Below are 22,339 nucleotides of genomic sequence, written 5' to 3' on the forward strand. Positions count from 1 at the left end.
TGCCAAATCTCTGTATTATAGCAGCCATCCTTTCATGCAAAATGACCAAATGAGATTCAGAAGAGTTATGAAGAGAGTCTCTTAAATTAACATGGGGAGCATTAACGAGCAACACTATGTAATAGTTCGTTAAGCCATACTAGTTTTATGTGCACATTGAGAGAAAACAAATCCAAAGGACCATTCAGAGTTGTGTGGATAAGGTATGTTAGCCTGGCATTCACTTTAACTAAGTCTACCTTGGGGCTATTTTTGCTACCTTTTTTTGTTTGCTGCTTGCTTGTTTGTTTGTTTTTTAAAGCTAATTGAGGAAAAGAGCAGCACAGTGGGTAATTTGAATAGTCCACATGCCATTTTCATCCAGTTTTAGTATAAGGACAGATACGAGACATTTCAGACACACAGACATTCACTGTATTCGCTAATAAATTTGATTTTAGCCAAAACATGTGTATCAGGTTCTTCAGTTAACTAGATTTCCTCAAGCCCAGCCTACTGAAGTCTCACTCATAGACTGAGTCTTCAGTGGCCTTCCAGACTTCTCTGATGATTCAGAATGAAGCTAGGGAATAGCAGCAATGTCTTCGAAATGGTTAAGGCATGCAATTCCACTGTCTATCTTTGAGATAAGGACTTTTAGCATTATTAGTAGCACACATCTGTTTCAAGGCTGCAGAAGCAAGATACAATAAAAAAGTTCTATAATAAGCATTTGCTGGTGCTGGTATCTCAGACCTGCCTTTCTTTACTTTCAGTTGCTGATTTTCTAATTTTTAATTTATTTCTATTTTAATATAAGCACTGTTTTACAAAGCTACAAGCAGGTCTCCTAAAAAGTTCTGCCACTTTGGACAACGGAGCTGCAATAGTAATACTGCACCAACAGGAAGAACTTTGCTCCTTTGTGAAATCCAAGTACTGTGGGTCTGAGAGAGGAACAAATAGTAAAACCTGCTGTTATGCAAGGGCTGACACGCTGAAGACATGAACACACTGAAGTGATGATTGCAGGAGAGAGAACACCCATCATTTCAGATTCAGTAACTTACATGTCACATGCAGAACAGTGGTGGCAGCGGTCAGGTTTGATTAGCTGGCATCGATCACAGTATCTGATGGCTGCATTCAAGTGGCAAGGGTCAAGTGATTAGAACTCATTTAATTTTACAAAGGTTTTCCCCCTTAGCATGAACTGAATCTTAAAGAGCTTCCTGCCCTCCCCTGCCACACCTGTTCTCACAGACCTTCATGTGCCTACTCTCATATATGTATATTTTATTTTTTTAAGAAATGTAACATGAAAGTATTTAAAACACTTTCACCTATTACTACTGTACTGAGTCCATTTCCATTTACACTTTGGCTCCCCAGTCTTCCCATCCTTCATCCTCTTGCACTGATCCCCTATCACTTGCTTTCTGTCGCCTCTGGACAGGGTACTCAGGCATCCCATTGTGAAACTACACTCTTCCAGCAAGCCAACTTTCTGCATTAGCTTTCTTTATCCTCTTCAGCAAATAGTGATCTAGCAGAGTGTTCAGCAAATCAGCCCTTCCTCATCTTTCCTGGATATTTTTAAACAAGCCTTCAGGCTCTTCTCAATGGAAATAAGACACCAGCAGAGGCAGTTTGAAAGGAGGAGGAAAGCCAACACCTACAGCTAAGCAGGACTGCTAAGAGCTGGCAAGAGCTTCCCAGACCACTCCAGGAACTTAAGACTGGGATTCCCTTGAAGGGATGCTTGTATTTAAAAAAGCCAGGTGTCCTTAGACTTCGGAAAGTCACAGTAAACTTTGGTAACAGTTATTCTGAGTGGTTTATGTTTTTGGAAAACTCTACTGGGTTGCTAGTTTCAAGAAAGAGAAACAGATACATATATACATATAAATGCTAGATTTTAAGAATATACATATGTATAAGAGCAGTTTCACAGATCATTCATATATAAGTTGGAATAAAAATGCCTACACGTATTAAAGGCAAATACAGAAATAGCCCATAACTAGCTTTGTACTGAATTACAGATGGGAATGAAACAACATTTATTCGTTCTTAAATTCTAGCCTTAAGTGTGATGTTTCTCCTCCTGCTGAACTGATACTGCTCAGAAAAAAGAAGTTTAAAAGTGGGATATAAATGACTATAAAATTGAGTAAGAAGTTTAATTTTCTCTATTTCTAGCTGTATTAGCTATATTTCTTTGCTGTGTTTATTTTTTATAGCCACAATTAGAGATAAATGTTATCTGCTTGCTAGAAGAGGATTTTTTTTTTTTATTATTCCAAATATTGGCTGCATGTTGAGATCCCCAGACAAAGGACTCCAGTTTCTCTTGGGGGAAGAAAAAACAGCCCAAACAAATAACAAAACAAGTTCATGGCCTTAGCAATATGTGCTTAACAGATTGTTCATTCAGTGACATCAAATGAATTTCACTGAATTAAACTAGCAGCTTCAGGAGCACAGAATTATCTTTATATCTCACCTCTCGATGCTGTTGTCGTATAGATAGGCAAGTCTTTAGCAGCTCTTCTCAAAATCTCCTGCTGGGATTCTGGTCTCTCTTCTTTTTCATATTGTTCTTTATCAGCTTTTGACAAGCAGAACTAGGAGGGAGGGAGAAAATGGAATGAAAGAAAGAGATTAATTATTACCTTGTGTTCTAGTCAAGCTCCAAGGAAAAGACCCTATGTATATTAATCCTATGTCTTTTGACAACCCCCACCCACAGACCCAAAAAAACCCACATAAAGAAAAAAGAATGCTAGAGGAATTACAGGAGATCCTTAAAACTCCATGATGGTCCTGGGCAGATTTTAAAGAAAATAATCTTTATCTCTGTTTCACTAGCTACAGCATTTTCCCTTCAACACAAAGGAAGGCAGAGACTTGGGAGTTGTAAGAAGGTGCAACCTTTCCTTTAATTCCTGTTAAGTGTAAATTAAATGATCTGTGAACAAGGGGAAGATGCAACAGTCCTTCGCTGCTACAGGGCACCAAAGTTCTCTTATCCCACTTCCTCTTGCTGGCTTAGAGAGGGGTACAAACCAGAGGAGGGGCTTCATGGCTTCAGCACAGAAGTTGAATGAGTTTAACTTGAATTTTTACTTGGGAGTTGTCAGCACTAGTCTCAACATCCATGAGCTGTATTGAAAGCAACTTCAGCAAAGCCTGTGCAGTTTGAGAGAGAGTTACAATTCTGAGTAAAGCACGAGGAACATTCCTGCTGAAGCCTCAATGAAATGTGAAACTTTACCAGAAGAACCTGGAGAGCTTTTACTCACACTTGTGAAACACTTAGTTTGGTTTGAAATAGCACTGAAATTAGGAGCTTTACCATTAAGCCCCACAAAACCCAGTGTGCTAACAAGCCCCTACAGAATGGGGGCTGAACTCACTATTTCCTCTGGTATTTCTCTGTCCCAAAGCACTTTTAAACTCTGAGCTTCCTGTATGGACTATAAGAGCCCTTTTTATGAGCACACATAGACAAAGTATTCATAGTAGTGAGTGGAAAATGCTGTGTGTGCAGCTGAAACAAAAATTGGCTTAGTGTGGTTTAATACGACCATATTTTCCTACCAAGAACATGTATATGATTAGTTCACATGGATTTTCCTCTCATCCTGTACTTTTTCCTCTTTTGGATTACAGTCAGTTGGCAAGCAACAATGAAGACTCCACTTACAGAAAGGAGGAAGCAACAAGACATTGCTGCAATTTCTCTGTGTTATTTCCTAACCCAGAATGCAAAGAAGTTGCCTCATATCTCACAGAATCTAGTTGAGCCTCCTGTTACATGTAGTATCATCCCAGTTATTGAGCCTACCCACCATTCAAGGGTGAAACATGAAACATAATCACCTTTTAAATAATCAAAACCTAGGATTAATCTATGCAAAGGGTGAAATTAAAGTTTAACATTTCAGTCATCACCAAAAGTTTGACCTCATTGTTTAATCTTCATCTCTAAGAGAGATATTTATTCAAATACAAAAACTGGAGATGCTCACATCAAAAGTTTAAAACAGATATGAAGCATCATGCCAGCAAACAATGGTGCAATATGCCTTCCTCCCTACTGCCCTTGTGAGTCTGCTAGGTGACCCAATGCCTATCTCCACGACCTGCAATCAAGCAGAGGTTGCATTAAACATGAAATACTACTTCTAGATGACATTTCTATGGCAAACCATTAATGCACAGAAAAGGAACTAAATCACAATATTTAAACTTCTTCAATTTGTCCAAGTAACATCATAATATTACTCCAAAAATCCTGGATAGGATATTGGTTTTCCGAAGAGCTACATTTCTGTTCTAATTTCAGAAATTAATAGGGCCATGAGACCACATTCTCTTTGGACAATGGCAGGATATGTTCAAAGACATCAAAAGTTGTCTGTTACCACATAGCTAACAGAATTTCCAATGAGGTTCCAGCAGTTCTTATTGAAAACAGAAAGAGTCCCTTTGTTTCCTTCCTCTTTCTGGATCTTGTATAATGTTGATTGTTCTTTCTTATGACAAATGTACAGGGATTACACTAAGACAACAGCAGCTGCAGAATCTTTTTTTAGTTCAATAGTAAGATCACAGGATGCTATTTGTTTTGCGAGAATGGCTAATTTGAATGACTAAAAATATATACGTTTACACTCTCATACAATGGGGAGATTCTGAAGTCAGGCTTTGTTTTTAAGTATAACCAGTGTAAATTACTCACTGGTACATGAACAGAAGGGACTTGCCCAGAAAGAAAAAGTGGTGGTGGTTTTTTTTGTTTGGTTGGTTTTTGTGGTTTTTTTGGCGTGTTTTTTTTGTTGTTTGCTGTTGCTGTGGTTTGTTTTTTTTTTTTTTTTAAAGCTAGCTGTAGAAGAAAATTGTATTAAATCTGATCTTCCCCCACACTTGATATAGAAAATATTCGTTACATGCTGTATGCCCAAACCATCCCTTTCACTCACTGAATATGAAAAGCTTCCCACAACATTACTGTAACTACAGGATAAGTACTGTCAGAGGAAGTTTTCTATTATTGAAGAATCCACGCAGACAGTAAAAGTTACTAGGCATTAGTTTTATGTGCAGCTCTAGTTCCATTAGCTTTACAAAACCTGGAATAACACAGTTCCAACCACATTTTAGTTAACTAACCTGCTTAACTTACCATTTTCCAGCAGAACCATCCCAGATAAAGCCAAAACAAACTACCCTGAAGACAAGTCCTTTTGAATTTTTAGGTTTAACAGTTCAGTACTACTCTTTTGCTTAGCTAAACAGAATAGTCTTTAGCTTTTTTCATTTTATATTCTGTAGCTTTAAGATACAGATCTCTAAGCCATAATTAAGCACTGCAGAGCACCGTTTGCTTTTCCTTAGAAGCATGGTTTTAACTCTTTTCAAAAACGTTTAAGGTTGACATTAGCACTGAAAGTCAGCCTTGCCAAAATCAGAATAAAAATTCAACCCCCACAGAGCAACCAAAGCCTCAAATGGTTTAGCCAATTTAAAAGCTTTATAAAACCACGGAAGGGAAGGGAGGTATTTTAAATTTGGTGCCAGTATTTAATCCTTATATACACACACCTTAGAGAAAATAGAAAACAAGATAATCCATCTCAGGCTTATTGCAATTAATACTGTTCTTTTTCAAAACAAAACTTCTTACAGTCATCATGCATTCTTTTGCTATGATATATTCTCAGTTGTCCCTAAACCTTAACCCTTGACTTACTACTAAGTGGTTCAGTCCTCCAGGTTATAAGTATATATTGCATTACTAATTTTTCTTACCCAAACAAAGGTCAAAACTGCCTAAAATGGAAATATAAAAATGTTGTCACTGTATTTGATTTATTGGTTTTAAAAATTCCAGGTTTCAAGCAAGCTACTTCATAGCAAAGCACTGTACATGACCATCAAACTTCTGATGAATTAAACGCACATTTCATATAAGGAAATGTCATTACACAAAAGTATACAGTATTTTAAGAGTAACTTGATCATTTTCATTCATGATACACTGTCATGCTGTTCTATTTTAGATAATGAGAAGGGAAAGGTGAATCATGCAGTACTGCTAGCAAGTTTCATCACCAAAAACAGTTCAGCTATTTATAAAAAAAGGCATTGACATTTTTCTAACGTTATATTTACCTCATTAGAGGGGGATGCAGGAGATGTGAAAATTGTCTTCCAATAGGACCATACAAACATGACAAATGACAGATGAAAAACCACAAGGTAGACAACTGCAATAAAACACAAATAAGAGTTTGGTGAATACAGCTGGAAAGAACAAGAAATAAAATCCCTGATCTTTGATAAGAGCTAAACTACTACGCTATGAATCACCTGATAAAATTAAGTTACATTAAACCCCTTTCCCTGGGTAGACTTACCACTCTAGGAGTGCTCACTTAAAAACAAAAAAGCACCAAATATAATGGGTGCTATTCCTCAAGGAAATAATATGCTTTTATGTACAAATCCAAAACAGACTTTGAAGGGAAAAAAACAAACCAACCAAGAAAACCCAGAACTGAACACAGCTTCACGTGTGGCATGTAAGTGACTAACCTTTTTGGATAAAGAAGATGCTACAATTCTGTTCTAGATTATAGTAAAGTATTTGATAACTAACTTAGAGAATTCAATTTAATTTCTACTTCTAGTAGAAACAGCACAGTATTGTGCCATTGTAGAAGGCACTGATCATCAGTGACAGTAAAAAACTCCAAACCAGGGGTTTGGAGAGGACTGCACTCCAAGATGAGGGATAGCTGTGAGTTAAAAATTGTCTGATTATCTTCTTTCAAATCATCAGAGGAATATAATCTGGAAGGGTCCTGCTATTATAGTCACAGTGGCAACAAAATGTAGGTGGATTTAGTAGGGAGCTCAATCCATTTATAAATGAGTCGATGTGATATGGTTGCCTTAAAGACCAGAGACTCAGACTTTATGACCCAGGAAGCTTCTTCCAATCTTGTTTCCTCTAACAGTTTCTTTTACCACTTGTCAAGAGGAAACAGATCAGTTGTGCCAGAACAGCAAGCCTTAGAAAAGAAGTCATACTAAATATTTACATTATCTTCACTTATATTATCTTCAGTTGCATGAAGAAGGAAACTTGACCTACTTTCCCATGTGCATAAAGAGAGTCCTTTAAGAAGCCGTATGACATACTTCATGGATGGCAGAATAGGCTTGAAACTTTGGGAACTTCCAACAGCTCAGAAAATGCTTGTGCACAGTCACAGAAGATATTATCTTAATTTATCGTCTTTCAGGATCTTCATTGCTTGTTGCAGTAAAAAACCCAAACAAACTGTATTTGAGCTTTCTTCCGAGAATTATGTTTTTTACCTTTGCCTCTGACTCCTCCAACCTTAGAGAGAGATCTGGCAAATTTTCAGCTGTGGAGCTGACTGAAAATGCAAGAAGCAAAACCTTTTTCTAAAGCCATCCTAAAATTGCCATTGTGATAGGAAAGAACTCGTATATCACTGTATTGGGCACTGCATAATTAGAAATTGTCTTTTACTAAAAAAATACTAGACACATTCAAACATAATGTTAAGCAATTAAAGCATGAGAAAACTGTTCAGAAAAGAGGAGAAATGGACACAAAATTGCAGTGGAATCAGCTGCACAGACCAGAGCTTCGGGGGAAAAGATGATGAGCGGAACTAAGTAGAAGGAAAGAGGAAATGAGATACAGGGGAGGGCAGGGCACAGCAAAATTAATTTACACAGTAAACAGTTCTATTCTGTCTGTAGAAATCACCCCCAGAATTCAGATTCTTTTGAGGGAGTATTTTCTAGTGCACACACAATACTTCAAACAGCAGAACCTCAGTCTTCTCACAGGCTGTAAATGCCCCAACAACACACAGAATAACAGGCACCAAGGCTGGCTGCAGCAATGGTACAGATCTGTGCCAGTGCTACCAGTATTTACCAGAAAGAGGTAGCTGTTGAAGTGCTCTTGCACTCTTGCAATAACAGAGATCTTGCGATTTGTCACTATCATTAAAAGCCAAGGGCCTGTCCTCAGTAGCCAAGCTGGGGCAACTCAAGGACAAGCAAGACTTTCACAGCTGTTCCAGTGATGGACACCACCCAGTCTACAGGAGAAAGAGCCTACAACTGGCAGTCCATACTGGCCCCACACTGAATAGATTCTTGCTTCTTTTCCCACTCCTGTGCTGCCATTCCTACTGTGATTACAGATATCTGTCCTGTCTGTGCTCCCCAAGAAATGAGAGGGAGGGAAGATACCATTTTTGACAGCTTTACTTTGGCAGTCCATCTACCTACTGGTTTGGATAGCAGTATCTCCTCTGCAGACTACTCCCTGAAGCATCTTGCATCAGTTACCAGTACAAATACAAACCAGCCTCATTCCTATTCAGCTCATTTTCTTGTAATTACAAGCTAGATGGAAAATAGGTCAAAAACCTCAAATCCCAGTATCCGCCAGTTTAGCCAGACTCAGAGTCACGAGGAAGTCCTGGCTATGCTAAGGGAATCCAGGATTCTTGGTGCCATGCTGTGACCAAGTAAAGTCACTTCTCTTTAAAGGCACTGACGCATATTAGACCACAATTTATGCCCTCAGGAGGACAATGTCTTAAGACATGCTCTTAGAATCCTCCTAAAATATGGTAAGGCCTCCTAAGATTTGCCCTTAACATCCTTTTCTGAATCATTCTTAATACTATTTCCAAGACTGAGTCAGATTAAAGAGAGGTAATAATATATAACAGAAGTATATTATATTGTTAAGAGATACTCAGAGTTGACTTTATTCCCCTATCCCAATGGATATAAATCTAGATAAGAATATGAAATTACAAAGAAACAATTAGCCTTAATGAGGTGAAGAAATCACCACTAATTTAATCAAAAGTTGTAATTAAGTACTGGAGTAAAAGGATTTGAACACAGTACACTGAAATATGGAGCAAAATATATTTGCTAAGATGCACATTGTTGATTTACATAGCAATGTTACTGGTACTTTGGCCTTTTGACTCTTTTGATGTTATTTCCTGGCTATTGCAAGTTAGCTTGTAAGAACTTTATAAAACTTATGACAGCTTTCATTTCAAATGAAAAAAGACTTCTCATCTCATTTTAAGATCAACCTCCTTGGTAAAGAAATTCATGCATACAGGATGCCTATGACATGCTTTAGAATTGAGGGTACAAGATGCATGCAGGTGACAGCTATTAAAAGCCTAACAGTCAGGTTCCAACGATACTGTCAGTCTCATTAATTAATCAAGCATTTTTCGTCCCTGGTAGATTTAAGAGCACCTGCTTCAGCCACACAGGCACCACATTTGTACTAAAGCCAGAGATCTGACTACGCAACACCAACACCATTGCTCTGCCAGGCTTCCTTAACTGAGACATGGATCTTGCCTTTCCAGAAGAAGAAAGTAAAACTTATTCATATTCAGGTCAACAGTAAAGCACAGCAGCAATCTGCAGAATTTCATGAAGTCTAGGTGAAGCCCAGCTGTGCAATGTGATGTAAAAATCCAGGGTAAGAGACAGCTCTCATCTTGAACGGCATACAGTTTATTTGGGAGATTTTCCTACTCTTTCACCTCTCCATTAGAAGATGAAAGAGGAGAGATTCCATCAAGGTTCATTCCTTTCACAGTGTTCTCCTGGATGTTCCCCACCAGGAAGAAAACTGCTAGATTAGCTCCACATTCTATGCTGTTTTGCAAAAATATTTAAGAGATGACAGCCTCTTACCAGTGACCTCACACTCTGAAGACAGCCCTCTGTGGATAGTCAAAATGCAAATCAATGCTTACTCTATCACTCATGTCCCCCTATAAGCTGAAATGAACTCCCAAACAAATACCCCATCAGTAACTTGTATTTCTACAGAAAAAAAAAAAAAAAAAGACATTTTTATAAAAAATCCCCATATTTTGAACTTCTGGAATCAAATAATCCTTTAGACTAGTTTTTGTTCACAGTTAAAAGAAGTGGCAGACCAAGAATGCTGGAATTTTTTTGATCAGTTTGTATCTCTGTAAGTACTACCCACTGTGGCATATACTTGCCAAAGCCAATGTGAAGACTTAAGTAAAGTTTGTCAAAACAAGGCCTTAACCACTTGACCTGGTGATTTAAAATTATAATGTGCAGCCACCTTTGAAATAGTTGTGTTTTGCACAGTTCTAACCAGTCCTAAAGAATGGGGTTCTGAGGAATTTGGTAAGCTGTTTGGAAAATAGCAAGCAGTAGGACAAATCTTCCTCTTCCAGAAGTCTTTCAGGTCACAGGGTGTGTTCAGGAATAAACAGAAAATGGACTTGTGGATCTGCTGCAGTTCCTTCTCTGTTCTCCTTTTTCTGTTCTTAGAAGGTACCCATTTAAAAATATTTGCAAACCTAAATCATAGTTGTGTTACTCACAGGTCTTGTCATCATCCCAAGCGTGTGGTACTAGAAGCTAAACAGACTCAACCTCACAATATTTACGTTGTTTCTTAGCACTAATCTACTCAGTACACAGAGCTTACACATAAAGGAGTACATTTAAATTTTATGTCCCTTAAGACTTGCATGCAACAAAACTATTCACATCTTCAAAAAAATAAAAACAAATTACCTTTTTCTGCAGTTGAAGAAATAGTAACTGGAAGAGAAAAAAAGAAACATATATATGGTAAGTAATCCATATTGAATCAAATGTTTGGCTAAAAGTGAGATATATGAGATAGTTGACTTGTTCCAAAGTGTACTTCAGGCATTAGTAGAGCCTCCCTACCCCACTCTGGGATAAAACAGGAGTTAGCATTCCCCCTGCCAGCCCTTGAGGCTTGGTGAGTCAGTGGAAGAGCTTAAGAGATCCAGTTCCCTGTGCTAACCAAGCGAGCATACTGCTTTTCACAGACATTAATTAGATCATAATTTATGCATGTTCCCCTTCAGATATGCACCTAGCAGAGTTTTCTGAGTCAAGAGCTAGGCCAACAGGTGTACCACTGGAAAGCAGAAAATTAAATAAAGGAAGTTTTTACAGAAGTCCCCATGAAACTGTGTTACATGTAACCTACTTCCCTTCCTTAGTTTTTCCTCACCACTTCTCTCTTCCCGTCACATGTTATTTTTTACTTTTTTCCTGACCTGAATTCTTCAGGCATAGTTAAAACCTCTCCACTTCCTTCTCTCCTACATCCTCATCTCCTTTTATCCCAATAGCAAATTCTATTGTTCAAATCTACCTTGTACACTGCCTGACTAGGAGCACATCCTCCTGCCGTCAGGCTTCTCCAAAACCTTCACACTTCATTCATCAGTTCAGGTAAGATGCTGAACAGAGAGCTGCTCTACTTATTAGGTTGCTTTCTTCATATCACTCCCCTCGCTGGATCTCTTCCTTAGACACTGAATTCCTGAAATGCAATGAGGAAAGGATCTTGTCCCGACTCTTCATCTTACACAGCAAATTTAAGCTTCTGGTCATCGGCATAAGCAAAAAGTTAACAGAGCACAGCCTGCCTACTGCAGTTCACCTCACTCCACATTGTCTCTGCTCTCTCAGCTCTGACATTTCTTGTCACTAGTCTGTGTGCCAGTTCAAAAGAGCTGTTTCCTGGTGAACACTAGAGTCTTAAATCTGCAGGGCTTCAGTATGCATTGCAGACTTTGTTCTGAAGGGTTACTTTGGTCACAGAGGTGGCATGTGTCTCACTTAACTGCAGATACCTATAGCAAAGGGGTCTGCAACTATATTATGCAACCATGCCTCTTTTTACAGTCAACAAGAGACATAATGAGGTGATATGTCAATGTATAGATGACCCCTTTTTGTTCAGATAGGTTTTTTGTTTGTTTGTTTTCATCCCCTTCTCCCCCTTCCTTAAAATATCCACTCAGCACCCTCTATCTGTCCATGGAGCCTCTACAAAGTTAATGGAAAAGGTTCTGGTTACTTCCACCTAAAGAAGGAAGAAATTACTATTTAGAATAGAACAAGGTTGGCTTCAAACTAAAGGAGGTAAATCCTAAAGAATAGCTTAATTTCAAATTAGTTATGCATACTTGCACATCCTCCTCCTGTGTTTGTCTGAAACATGGACACAATCCACACAAACAGACCTGAAGCACATGATTACTGGCAAAGTATGCATGTAAATATAAGAACAGGTCCAGCTGTGTCATGATACAGTCTCAGTAATACTCCACCGTGCAATGCACAGAGGTCGCATTATTTTTTAAAGCAAATCCTATGACTGTTTTTGCTTGAGATTTTACTAGAATTTTATTTCTCTAGTTAAAACTTTTTCAACAATACAAGGAGAAGATAAAATCATTAAAAAGGTAAAAACTAAAACAAGCCTGCTGAGTAGGGTTGTTGCTCAACTTAAAAAAAAATACTAGAGGTACTTTAGAATAAGCTTTGTCTTTGGCTCCTCATAGGTCTTAAGTAAACACCTTTGCACACAGCTGGACAACATGTATTTCCCTAGTCAAGAAATACAAAAATGTTCTTAATTATCCTCTAATGGCATGGGAGAACATTGTTATCTCTAAAACTACAGGAATTTTTTTGTAAGTAATACTGGTTAAAGCACTCCGTAATCTGTAGTCTCATTTCTGCTCTCAGCACAAAACAAAATTATGAGCCAAATTTGATGTTTGAATACTCAAAATAACGAACAGTCTTTACATGCAGAAAAAAAAGCTTAAGATTTTATCACCTATGAGAATTCATCAAAAAGATCCCTAAATAAACTTCATAAAAATTAATTAAATCTTCACAGCACCTGGAAGATAATTTTCTCTTTTGTACCTTGGTCCCCTAGGTCAGAATGCAGTTATTACACTGTGCAGAACAATTTCAGTTTGGCAAACTCCTGCAGTTTGAGGTAAAAGCCAACACTGAAACGCTTGTGATTTTCATCCTGTTTTATCATCCTCAAACGAAATAAAAATAAAAGATGACCAGTTCTCTTCTGCCTCAGAAGTTCATGCAAGTGTTTCTGTTTCTACCCCTTTCACTGTTGTTATTCTCATTGTCAGATAGATTAAATGAACAGCAATCCTACTACATGTCCAAATTCACTCAGCAAATGGCAAATCTACAGTTTTTACAGGATCTTTATACTACAAAGCAAAGCCTTCCCTTAAATAAGTTAATATTTAATCTTTACATAAACCAGACCTTTAAGTATTTGCTAGGCTGGCAATGTAACAAGCAGCTTTATACCACCAAAAAATCAATTCTAGCTTTTGAACTCTGGTTCAGGAAAAAAAACCCAAACACCACAGCACAAGACATTACCATTCTGGCTCACCATCCCTGGCCTTTAGTTTAAGTTACAAGCTTAGTTCTCTATCACTTTTTTCCTCTACTGCTCCTAACTACTTAGATACTGCCATCAGCTTCTGCTAAATTAGTACCATTTTCACTTTAAACATGTCTAAAACATGGTTTCTTGTTTGGGGGGTGGGATGGGGGAAAAAGCAGCGCTGCCTTTTTGCCTTTTTTTTTTTTTTAACCAAATAAACACTGCGTATGATTTATATGTTAACCTCAGGATGCAGCAGCACTATACACTAGATTAGACACATCCGCACAAGTTAGTGCCTTCAGCACTGTAGTCAACACAAACCTGTCCATATTTCAGAAACATAAGCATTGTAAAACAGCTGTTCTTCTGAGGATTTTAAAATATATCCCCGTATCAGTCTATTGGTCAGCTACAAAAGGAAAAACAAGAACAAAAATATTCTTAGGACTGGCTTCTTTGTATTAAGTTTCTGGTTTCTCAAGAAGACTTACGACGTTCCAGCAAGACATTGCTAGGGAAGGATAAAAATACGACTAGACAGTGAAAGCTGCAGTTCACTTCATTGCAAAAAGCAGGCACTCACGTGCTCAGGCACACAGTGAGTTTCCACTATGGCCTCGTAATTTCAAAGGATTCAACATCTCAGCGTTACAGCACCAAGCAAGCAGAATGAAGCGAACGAGCCCTGTCTGTGTGACTGCAGCGTAGAGCTTTACCTTGGCTACCTCAGGGTTTCCAAAACAGGCTCGACTAAGGAAGGAGCTCAGCAAAGCCTGCCTGTGAAGAGAGGTGAACAGGCCTACACTGAACTTCATGCTGCTGCAGCTTGTCCAGGAACGTAGAGGCCCAGTAGGGTCTGCCAGTGGTCCTGCACCACTGAGCAGCTTACACATTGAACCTCCCAACACTCTGGGTCACTGCAATATTAAGTACACAAAACTAAGTATGTGGTTTCACTTTCTACAGAATACTACCTCCAAACTACATGCTACAGTCTTTTATTAGGCCGGATTCAAATGTACTTTTTAACTTGGTCTGCTTAGAGGACAAGCAGGAATTCCAGGTTTGACTTTAACAGAGGAAAAAGTTGTTTTAGTTTTGATTTAGACACCTAGCATCACCCCTGTCAGCAAAGACATTTTCCTTCATGACCCCAGTTGTTCATTACACCTCTTTCTAGATACTCTTCCTTACATTGTTGTTTGATATCTTTCATCTCACCTATGTCACAAGAATGAAAGAGGTGGAAGCCTACAGATTATCACAGGAAACAATTGTGCAGACATAGGGACATTGTTAGTTGTATAATAAACGAGACTGGGGGGAAAATGTCATTTGTTGAAAGCATTCTTCTCGGAGTACAAACTGACAGAGGTGCCAATTTCAAGGAAACCTCCCAGAACATCTTGGAAGAAAGAACAAGTTATGTTTAGGGAGCTGGTTTGCTTTCAGTTTCAGGCTTATTTTCAGGATTGCTATGAAGTCTTCGAGCACCTTCCAAATCACTGCATAATAGGAAAAAACCCAAATCTCTCTATTCTGAGGCAGAGACGCGAAATGATCTGCCAAGACCTTGCAAGAGGCACACTAAAAGACGACACATTTGCCTTCAACCTTGGAAGAAAAAAACCCCACCACTCTACAAAACCGACACACCACATCTCCCTACTCCCCTAAAAGGCGTATTCCAATCAAAGCCAACACGCTCCTTTCAAGAAATTCAACTGCAACAAATGTAGAAGTATAGAAAAGGAAGAGAACTGATCTTGCTACTGATGTGCTATGTTTATTTCCCCCTTGTCCCCTCCCATGATGGCTCCTAGCAGAAGTCATACTTTGGGTATTACAGCCTTTCCACGAATCTCAAGAGTAACATTCACATTTTGGCTGACATTCCTCATGGGTGGGAAGAAAGAGTGATAAATGTGTAATTGCATCCCTTCACCAGATGTATAGCCTTAACTTTTCTCAGCTTCTAAGGAAAAGGGTTAAAATATATATATATATCCATCCATACACACATACATATATTTCCAGAAGTTACCAGTACTGAAACTCAACAGAAACTCCCCGTGGGCACTACTCTATCTGCAAAGGCAAGCACCACTGACGTTATCCGAAGTTTTTAATTTGTTTAGAGAATGGCATTTAACTGAAAGTATAACTTAGATTTATGGTAACGTAATTCCCATTTGCAAATGCAGACCTTAATCACTCACAAGAAGATGGTAGAAACATCACTTACTGACAAAAGTGGGACAGACAATGAGTGAATTTCCTTGAGCAAACACTCATTTGACTTCTGTTACAGGGCAGCACCAGAGCATGAAGACCTTAGCACCTCTCCATTGTTCTCTAAAAGCTGTAATTCTGTGACCTTTCCACACTGAGCTATTTCTTATTTCTTGACTGGCAGGCACCCACTAGGTGCTTTCCTCCTTAAGCAGCAGAGTTGTTTTTAGACAAATGACTCAAGATGACTGAGTTGACAGCATCATGTAGCCAAAAGCCAACGCAGGAAGATGCTGCCAGGTCCCTGCTAAAAGGCTATGGGGGCCCAGGAATTGCAGACATGATTTGCCACCAGCTGGAATGAATGTCCTCTAGAGAAATTTGAGCCATACGAACCTAGAATTGTTTTATCTTCATATGGTGCTAGACTGATGTATTTTTTTACTCCAGATCTCCAGGAATAGGACACAGGTTTCCCCCCAATGCACTGCTAAGTAATTCAGAAAGTAATGTTTTATCGAATGGTGAGGCCAGAGAGGTGGCTCCACAGGCCTTTGTGCTGTACCAGCATGAAGCAGGACGCCTTGCACACTGTGTGCCCCAGTGGTAGCACCGCCTGGGTCTGGTCTGCAGCATGGGTGCACCATCACCCAGGTCTAACACAATGCTTGCCTCAGAGGCATGACCTGTGGTGGACAACTCTTGCTGCAGGGGTGTATGAAGCTACCCCTCTTAACCATCTACCCACTCCCCTATGGCACACAAAAATAGCAAAAGTGAGCACGTGCCTTCCCAGATAGTTCAGGTCAGGTTTGAGCTGCCAATGAAGGCAAGTTTGAGTGACCACAAACAGCAGGGAATTGCAGTGATAAAGGGTGAACAGCAGTGAATGGCCTCTCGCTGACCTGGGTTATGCACAGTCAGTCATGAGAGGGAAAAGAAACTCTGCCACAGCCACCAGTGCTTTCAAGGAGTGCAGTGTTTTCCACAAGCACGTGAACTAGAGTCCAAACACCTCACACACACTGTGCACAGCAACATCATTTGAGTGAGCTACTTTGTGACTTCAAGCGATCACAAGATGATGCCTTCAAAGGCGCTGCAGGGAGCGTGTGTGTGGGAGAAATCTGGGGCGGGAGGAGAAAGGAGGAAGAAAATGCAGGCAGGAAAGAGACACCTTGCTGCAAGGGGGATGCTCTGTTTATGGCCATCAGATTTTCTATGTTTACGATCACCATGCCCATTGCTAAAGGATTCAAAGCAGCATTATTACAGGGACAGGTAAAATGAATTAATATTTCAAATAAGGCAGTTCAAGCTGTGCTGCAGACCTCTTTTGTTATTTGTTACCAGCCATCATTATGATTTGTCATACGGTTAAAACAATATTAACACAATTCTTTCATTATAACAAGTAATTTAGAGCAGCCAGAGACTTGCTGCCCAGAAAACATTCTCTTATCACAGTAATAAAGGAGCTTTTTATTTAGCCAAGGTCTTTTCAGCCTCAATGCAGAGAGTACGTGTGTAAATACAAACAGGGCGACAGCAGAAATTAGCATAATCAATGCAAGATACTCCTTGGGTACTGAGTTACATTTAGCGATGAATTAAGCTGTGACAACTGAAAAGAATTCTGCTGTGTATTCTGGCAACAGTAAATTCTGTGCTAGCACTTCCAAAGTTCAAAAACACAGCTATGAAGGCAGCTGACTTCTGGAATCCACGAAATCCTACAGATGACTCCTTACCTCTGCCTTTACAAAATATTCTTGAAAGTTATACCAAAGGTCTCCTAATGGTCTTCTCACCAAGGATGCCTGCATGCTTTAAATTATTCAGAAACCAAGAGTTACACTTGGAGCATGCAGGAGGAAATGTCACTGGGTCTTAACCTCACCATCCCACAGTTGTGTCCGCACTAAGAACCATAACGTATTCAGAGATGTATCAGCCCAAATAACGAAAGGCTTTTTCTGCACATGAAGTCAGCAGCATTCAGCTGCAGCAATGGACCAGGTCTGTTGTCCTTGAAAAGCCCTATTGCTTGAGAAGCACTATTCACTTTCAATTTACCATAATTGCCCAAAGAAACCTAATGTAACTTGATTTTCTTCAGCTATTTAAACATTATTACCATTGCTCATTCTGTTTGCATTTTGATGGATTTTAAACCCTAGCATTACTTCTACATACTCTCCTCAGCTGCTTACTCAAATTATTTGACTGTCTTCATTCAGTTCTTTCCCCAAAATTCTACTTTATCATAACAGTAACAGCTTTACCGCTCAGTAGTTTGGAAGTGCTGCACATAAATTGTTTCCAATACTGCCTTTAAGCTATCAGACATAGCCAAAAGCAAGCCTGATTTCTTGAAAGACAGAGAGATCTCTTACTTGCATGAGTCAGTGAGCTGTACTCCCTCTGGCTCATCCAGGAATAGGAAAAAACAGAATCAGCAGAAAGGCATGGAAACTCAGAAGCATCTGAGTGGAGCTAGTGCATGTCCACACCACTAATTAATTACATTTACATTTGAAGGAGGAGTATTTACACTCAGGCTGGCCAGATCAAGCTCGTAGTAATACTACACTCAAGTATCTGGATATGTGAAAGGGCTTTTTGTGTTAGGAGTAACTCCAGTGGTTCTGTAGTTAAGACACTACTAGGACACTTGCAAGAGATAGGAGAGACAAACAGGATAATCACCTGGTGTTGACAGAGTGCTAGTATCATATGTTGTACCGAGTTGTCTTATACACCCTGTAAAAGATTAGGTGTTCTGCAGGTTAATACTAGAAACCATCAATATATTTAAAGTAAAAAAATAAAAAACCTCCAAAAAACAACCCAACAACATACAATTCATTCTCATAACAGAATTTTTCAGGTAATTAAGGAGTTACCATTTCTTTTCAAAAAACAAACACTTCACTAATTTGCGGTTGTGACTGCCAGTCAACACCTGCCTTGAATATTAAGGTCACTCAAAGCTGAGTGTCTTATGGCTCAGGATGCTACTAGTAAATCCATTTACTTCTACTCTAGACAGATGAAAATAGAATGACAGTCTTTATTTAGCTATTCCACACAGCTGTGAGGTATGATGGCAGGAGAGCAGAAGTGTCAGTTCGTGGGGAACAAAAATTCCAGACACAGCTGCTGTGACCTGCAGACATGAACCACCGCGCAGTGGCGAGAACCGTCAGCAGATGGTGGGGATCCACTTTGTTAATGAGGCACCCTTCTTTGCATTTGGCTTCGGACTCTTCCAAAATCAGCTGTCTCCTTACTTACTGGCCCTGCTTGCAACAAGTGTTTCCTCAAATATTAGGATAAAAGCTCCTTGTAAATATCATTACAAAGTATTAGGCACACTGTTTTCTGACAGATGGGTTTTGCTGCTGCCAAGTTCATCGGGTAATGGGAGAAATCAAACTGCCCAGTAAGCTGACCTCCTCTCATGCATTAGGTCACTGGATTCCTCAGATAAAGTTTTTAAGGTCAATTTTTTCGTAATGTTAATCAGGTTTGATTGGTATTTGCCACCTGAGATTAAATACGAAACTACCTATAATAAGACTAGCTAATCTTCTGCCAGCAACACATTAATAACATAGCAGCCAGTAACGTACTTTACATGAACTCCCATCAAGATATTGGTAAAACAAGCTTTTGAATAGAGCCCTTTATGGAAGTTTTGTTTTGAAAAACATGTCATTCAAAAACGCATCTGTTAATTGTGGGAAAGTTTAATGGTGGGGAATTCATGTCTTCAACATACTGGACTGTAAGAGACGGAATTGTTATCTCGAGCCGTTTGTCTCAAAGATTGTTAGGTGTGAGGGACTGGACTGTCATCTCAAGGAACTGTGAACTGTTTATCCCGAGCCCTTTGTCTCTGAGATGCCCTGTTTAAGCAGGACATTCCTCTGTCCACAAGGATGATTACCAGGCCATTGAGGCATCTAGGGGAGGAAACTGGGCTGGAGCTGATAAGATACTGGTTTCTAATGTCAATCACGCGAAGGTTGTGTGATAGACGAAACCTGCAGCTCGTGACATCATCGAAATATGCCCTATTAAAAACCTGTAGAGACAAGCCGTGGGGCTTTTTCCCCACCACCGAAGAACTGAAGATCAAGGACCAACGGGACGCCGCTGGATCCGCAGTGGTGACTATCCTAGCAATCCTATCCCGATTGCTTGCTTAATTTCTACCTTTTCTTCCATTCTATCCTATTGCCACTATTTTTCACTTTTGATACTTTTGATAATAAAAGCTCTTCTGGGTATACGGCATTTGACCTTGTTTGTGTCTTAATCTCGCTCTTGGGATCATATCGAAACCTTCCCCGACACTGGATTGGGACATGGATTTGTAAATATTAATACTTAATATTTTATTATTTTTATTATTAAAATATTTATGGAATAAAGTTTCAAAGACTCACGGTGATTTAGAGAATCTGTTCATATATTGCTCATCAAGTTGTTTGATAACAAATGCTACCACATTTTAATGCTGGAGGCTTTGCTGCTTGTTCTTGCAAAACAAAATGTCACTCATTAAACCTTACTTGGACTGAAACATCTCAGGACAAACCTTGACCATAGCTAAAGCTATTTCCTCTAGTTTCTTTGCAAAAAGGAAGAAATAACCAGCGACTCCCCAGGAACATAACAAAAGATCCAGGTGCTGCAGAGGGGAAAAACATCAGGGATAACAGGACAGAAAGTTTTGGCTAGAGGACAAAGATCAGAAGGACATGTTTTTGTTGCACCAGGTCTCATTTGACTACCAGACCACTTCGGAACATGAAAAAATGACAGCGCAAAGACTGCATGAGCCACTGCAAAGGCATTTCTGGATACTCCAAAAGATCTATACTAAAACTTGGAAAGTACTCCAGAGTAAACAGAAAGGCAAGCATACAAAAGAGCATAGCCTATCATATAGCTCTCATTCAGTAAATACTGCTTCCAATAAATAAATAAATAAATTCCTCAGAGCTCACCTGCCTGCTGACAGACCACCACGTAAGTCTTGGAAAGCATTAACTCAGGACTCTGTAAAATGGTCAGCTGAAATACTATAAATCAATCCTAATACGACATGTGCTAAGGGAAGAAACAGTGCTGCCTACTACACCTCAGAGATGCATGAAGGCTCCCATGGCAAAGCACTGGATGTAACATAGCAGGCCTGGCAAACTGCCTAGCAAAAGAGTAAGAGTTTGATGCATGCATGACACCTACTAAGAGAATTAACTTGCTGTCATCTTCCTAGGATATCACATATCATAATGCAGCTGCAAGAATATCTATATTTGCAGGTGAAGTGCTGGAGTGTGATACACTGGTGGGAAATAATGTTTGTGAAGAAAAAGAAATTATTGCCACTGTTTCACACGTAAGTCAGGAACCATGCTGAGTTATGGAAATTTAGATCAGGCAAGTGATTACTTCTAAACATCTACGACTAAGTGCGAGATGACCCAGACCCTTAAACCTGCTGCCTCCTGAGAAGCTACACAGAAACATAAACTGGGATGGGTTCAGGAGGTACAGCCAGTTGCCTAAAGGCTCCAGAGAAGCCATGCAGCAAGAGGAGAGCACTGTCACACAGTAGGAAAGGAGACTCACAAAACCAGGCAGCTGAGGCATGGCAGCACAGCTCCTGATGTCCTGTATGTGCCTAACACCTCTCCCAGGCCGTCGTTTCTGCTCACAAACAGACCCCTGTTTGCACTCCTAACGGCTCCTTGGCAATCGGGTTTCCCAAGTGGCTCTGCAAGTGTAGGAAGTAGTGAGAAACACAGCATCTTTACAAGTTTGAGAATGTCAATAGAAAAAAGCCACACAAAAGAGAGAAAATGACTGAATCTAGCGCTCGAAGGTCTTTAAGCTTCCCTTTGTCTAAATTCATAATTTGTCTAAACTATGAATTATTAAAAAAGTTCAAGCCTACCCTCTGCACCAGTTGCTGCTTTAGCTTTATCTCAGCAGGTATCTACCCTGCAACACAGCAAGTATTATCTCTGCATACAATTACTAGGCTGAACTCAAGCTTTTTAAAATATATTATTAAAAAAAAAAAATTAAACTTAAGGAGCAGTAGATTAAACTGATAAAAATATATACACACACAAAACATCCCCACAAAAATCCTATGCATGACTTGCACCCTTTTCCAGATCCTGTAAAAAAAAAAAAAAAAAAAAAAAGACCTGAATGTCAGTTACATAGGATTTTTCAAAAGAGAACAGAAATCAAATTTTGCTCTACCTTGGGCTCCTTTGCAATGCTCGGGTAAATCTATGTGTCACAAACCCATAGACGTGAAAGCCTTCAGGTACCATCACTTCCAGCATTGTGGAAATATACTTCACTTCCCTGTTTTTTTAATCCAAGCTTGACAAACCTAAAAGGAATGACTATTGGTAAGAAGCACAGTACAATAATAGGTTCTCTGCATTCACACTATGACAGAGCAGTAGCCAAGGCATTTACCATAAGTTTTAAGTCTACAACAGACAACTGCAAACCAGCTTATAAAATAACTGTCTGTTTAGGTCTCTTCAAAGAAGTCATGTCTGTTCCTCTCAAGGTTACTTAGATTTAATCTAAATTTTGTTTCATTCTCTCTGCAGTGGCAGCTTGCGCAATTCCAGATGAATTATTACTTCCATCTCTAAAATTTTTTGTCCCAAATAGGCTAAAAATAAAAAAAAAAAAAGAAAAAGAAAAAAGAAAAACCAGCTATCTCCCTGC

At 39.3% G+C, this 22,339-nt stretch overlaps 1 protein-coding gene across 12 annotated transcripts in view; it reads right to left on the reverse strand.

Annotated features, from left to right (window-relative positions):
- The window catches only part of ZDHHC20 (zinc finger DHHC-type palmitoyltransferase 20), a 50,171-nt gene that overhangs the window by 20,387 nt on the left and 7,445 nt on the right, over positions 1-22,339 (reverse strand). For 4 of the 12 annotated variants that reach the window (XR_008238888.1, XR_008238882.1, XM_052812137.1 and 1 more), the window contains exons 2-6: positions 10,645-10,671; positions 6,160-6,254; positions 3,109-3,171; positions 2,486-2,606; positions 1,050-1,119 (exon numbers count right to left, since the gene is read on the reverse strand). Coding sequence is in view for 3 of the 12 variants with exons in the window: in XM_052812137.1 (XP_052668097.1) it covers positions 1,050-1,119; positions 2,486-2,606; positions 3,109-3,171; positions 6,160-6,254; positions 10,645-10,671 (376 nt within the window). In the remaining 9 variants the exon portion in view is untranslated. Of the gene's footprint in view, positions 1-1,049; positions 1,120-2,485; positions 2,607-3,108; positions 3,172-6,159; positions 6,255-10,644; positions 10,672-11,260; positions 11,432-22,339 lie in introns of all 12 variants that reach the window. The other 8 variants (XR_008238889.1, XR_008238883.1, XM_052812138.1 and 5 more) reach the window with 5 other exon arrangements.

The sequence above is a fragment of the Harpia harpyja genome, chromosome 17, assembly GCF_026419915.1.
Source record: "Harpia harpyja isolate bHarHar1 chromosome 17, bHarHar1 primary haplotype, whole genome shotgun sequence".
Classification (NCBI taxonomy): Eukaryota; Metazoa; Chordata; class Aves; order Accipitriformes; family Accipitridae; genus Harpia; species Harpia harpyja.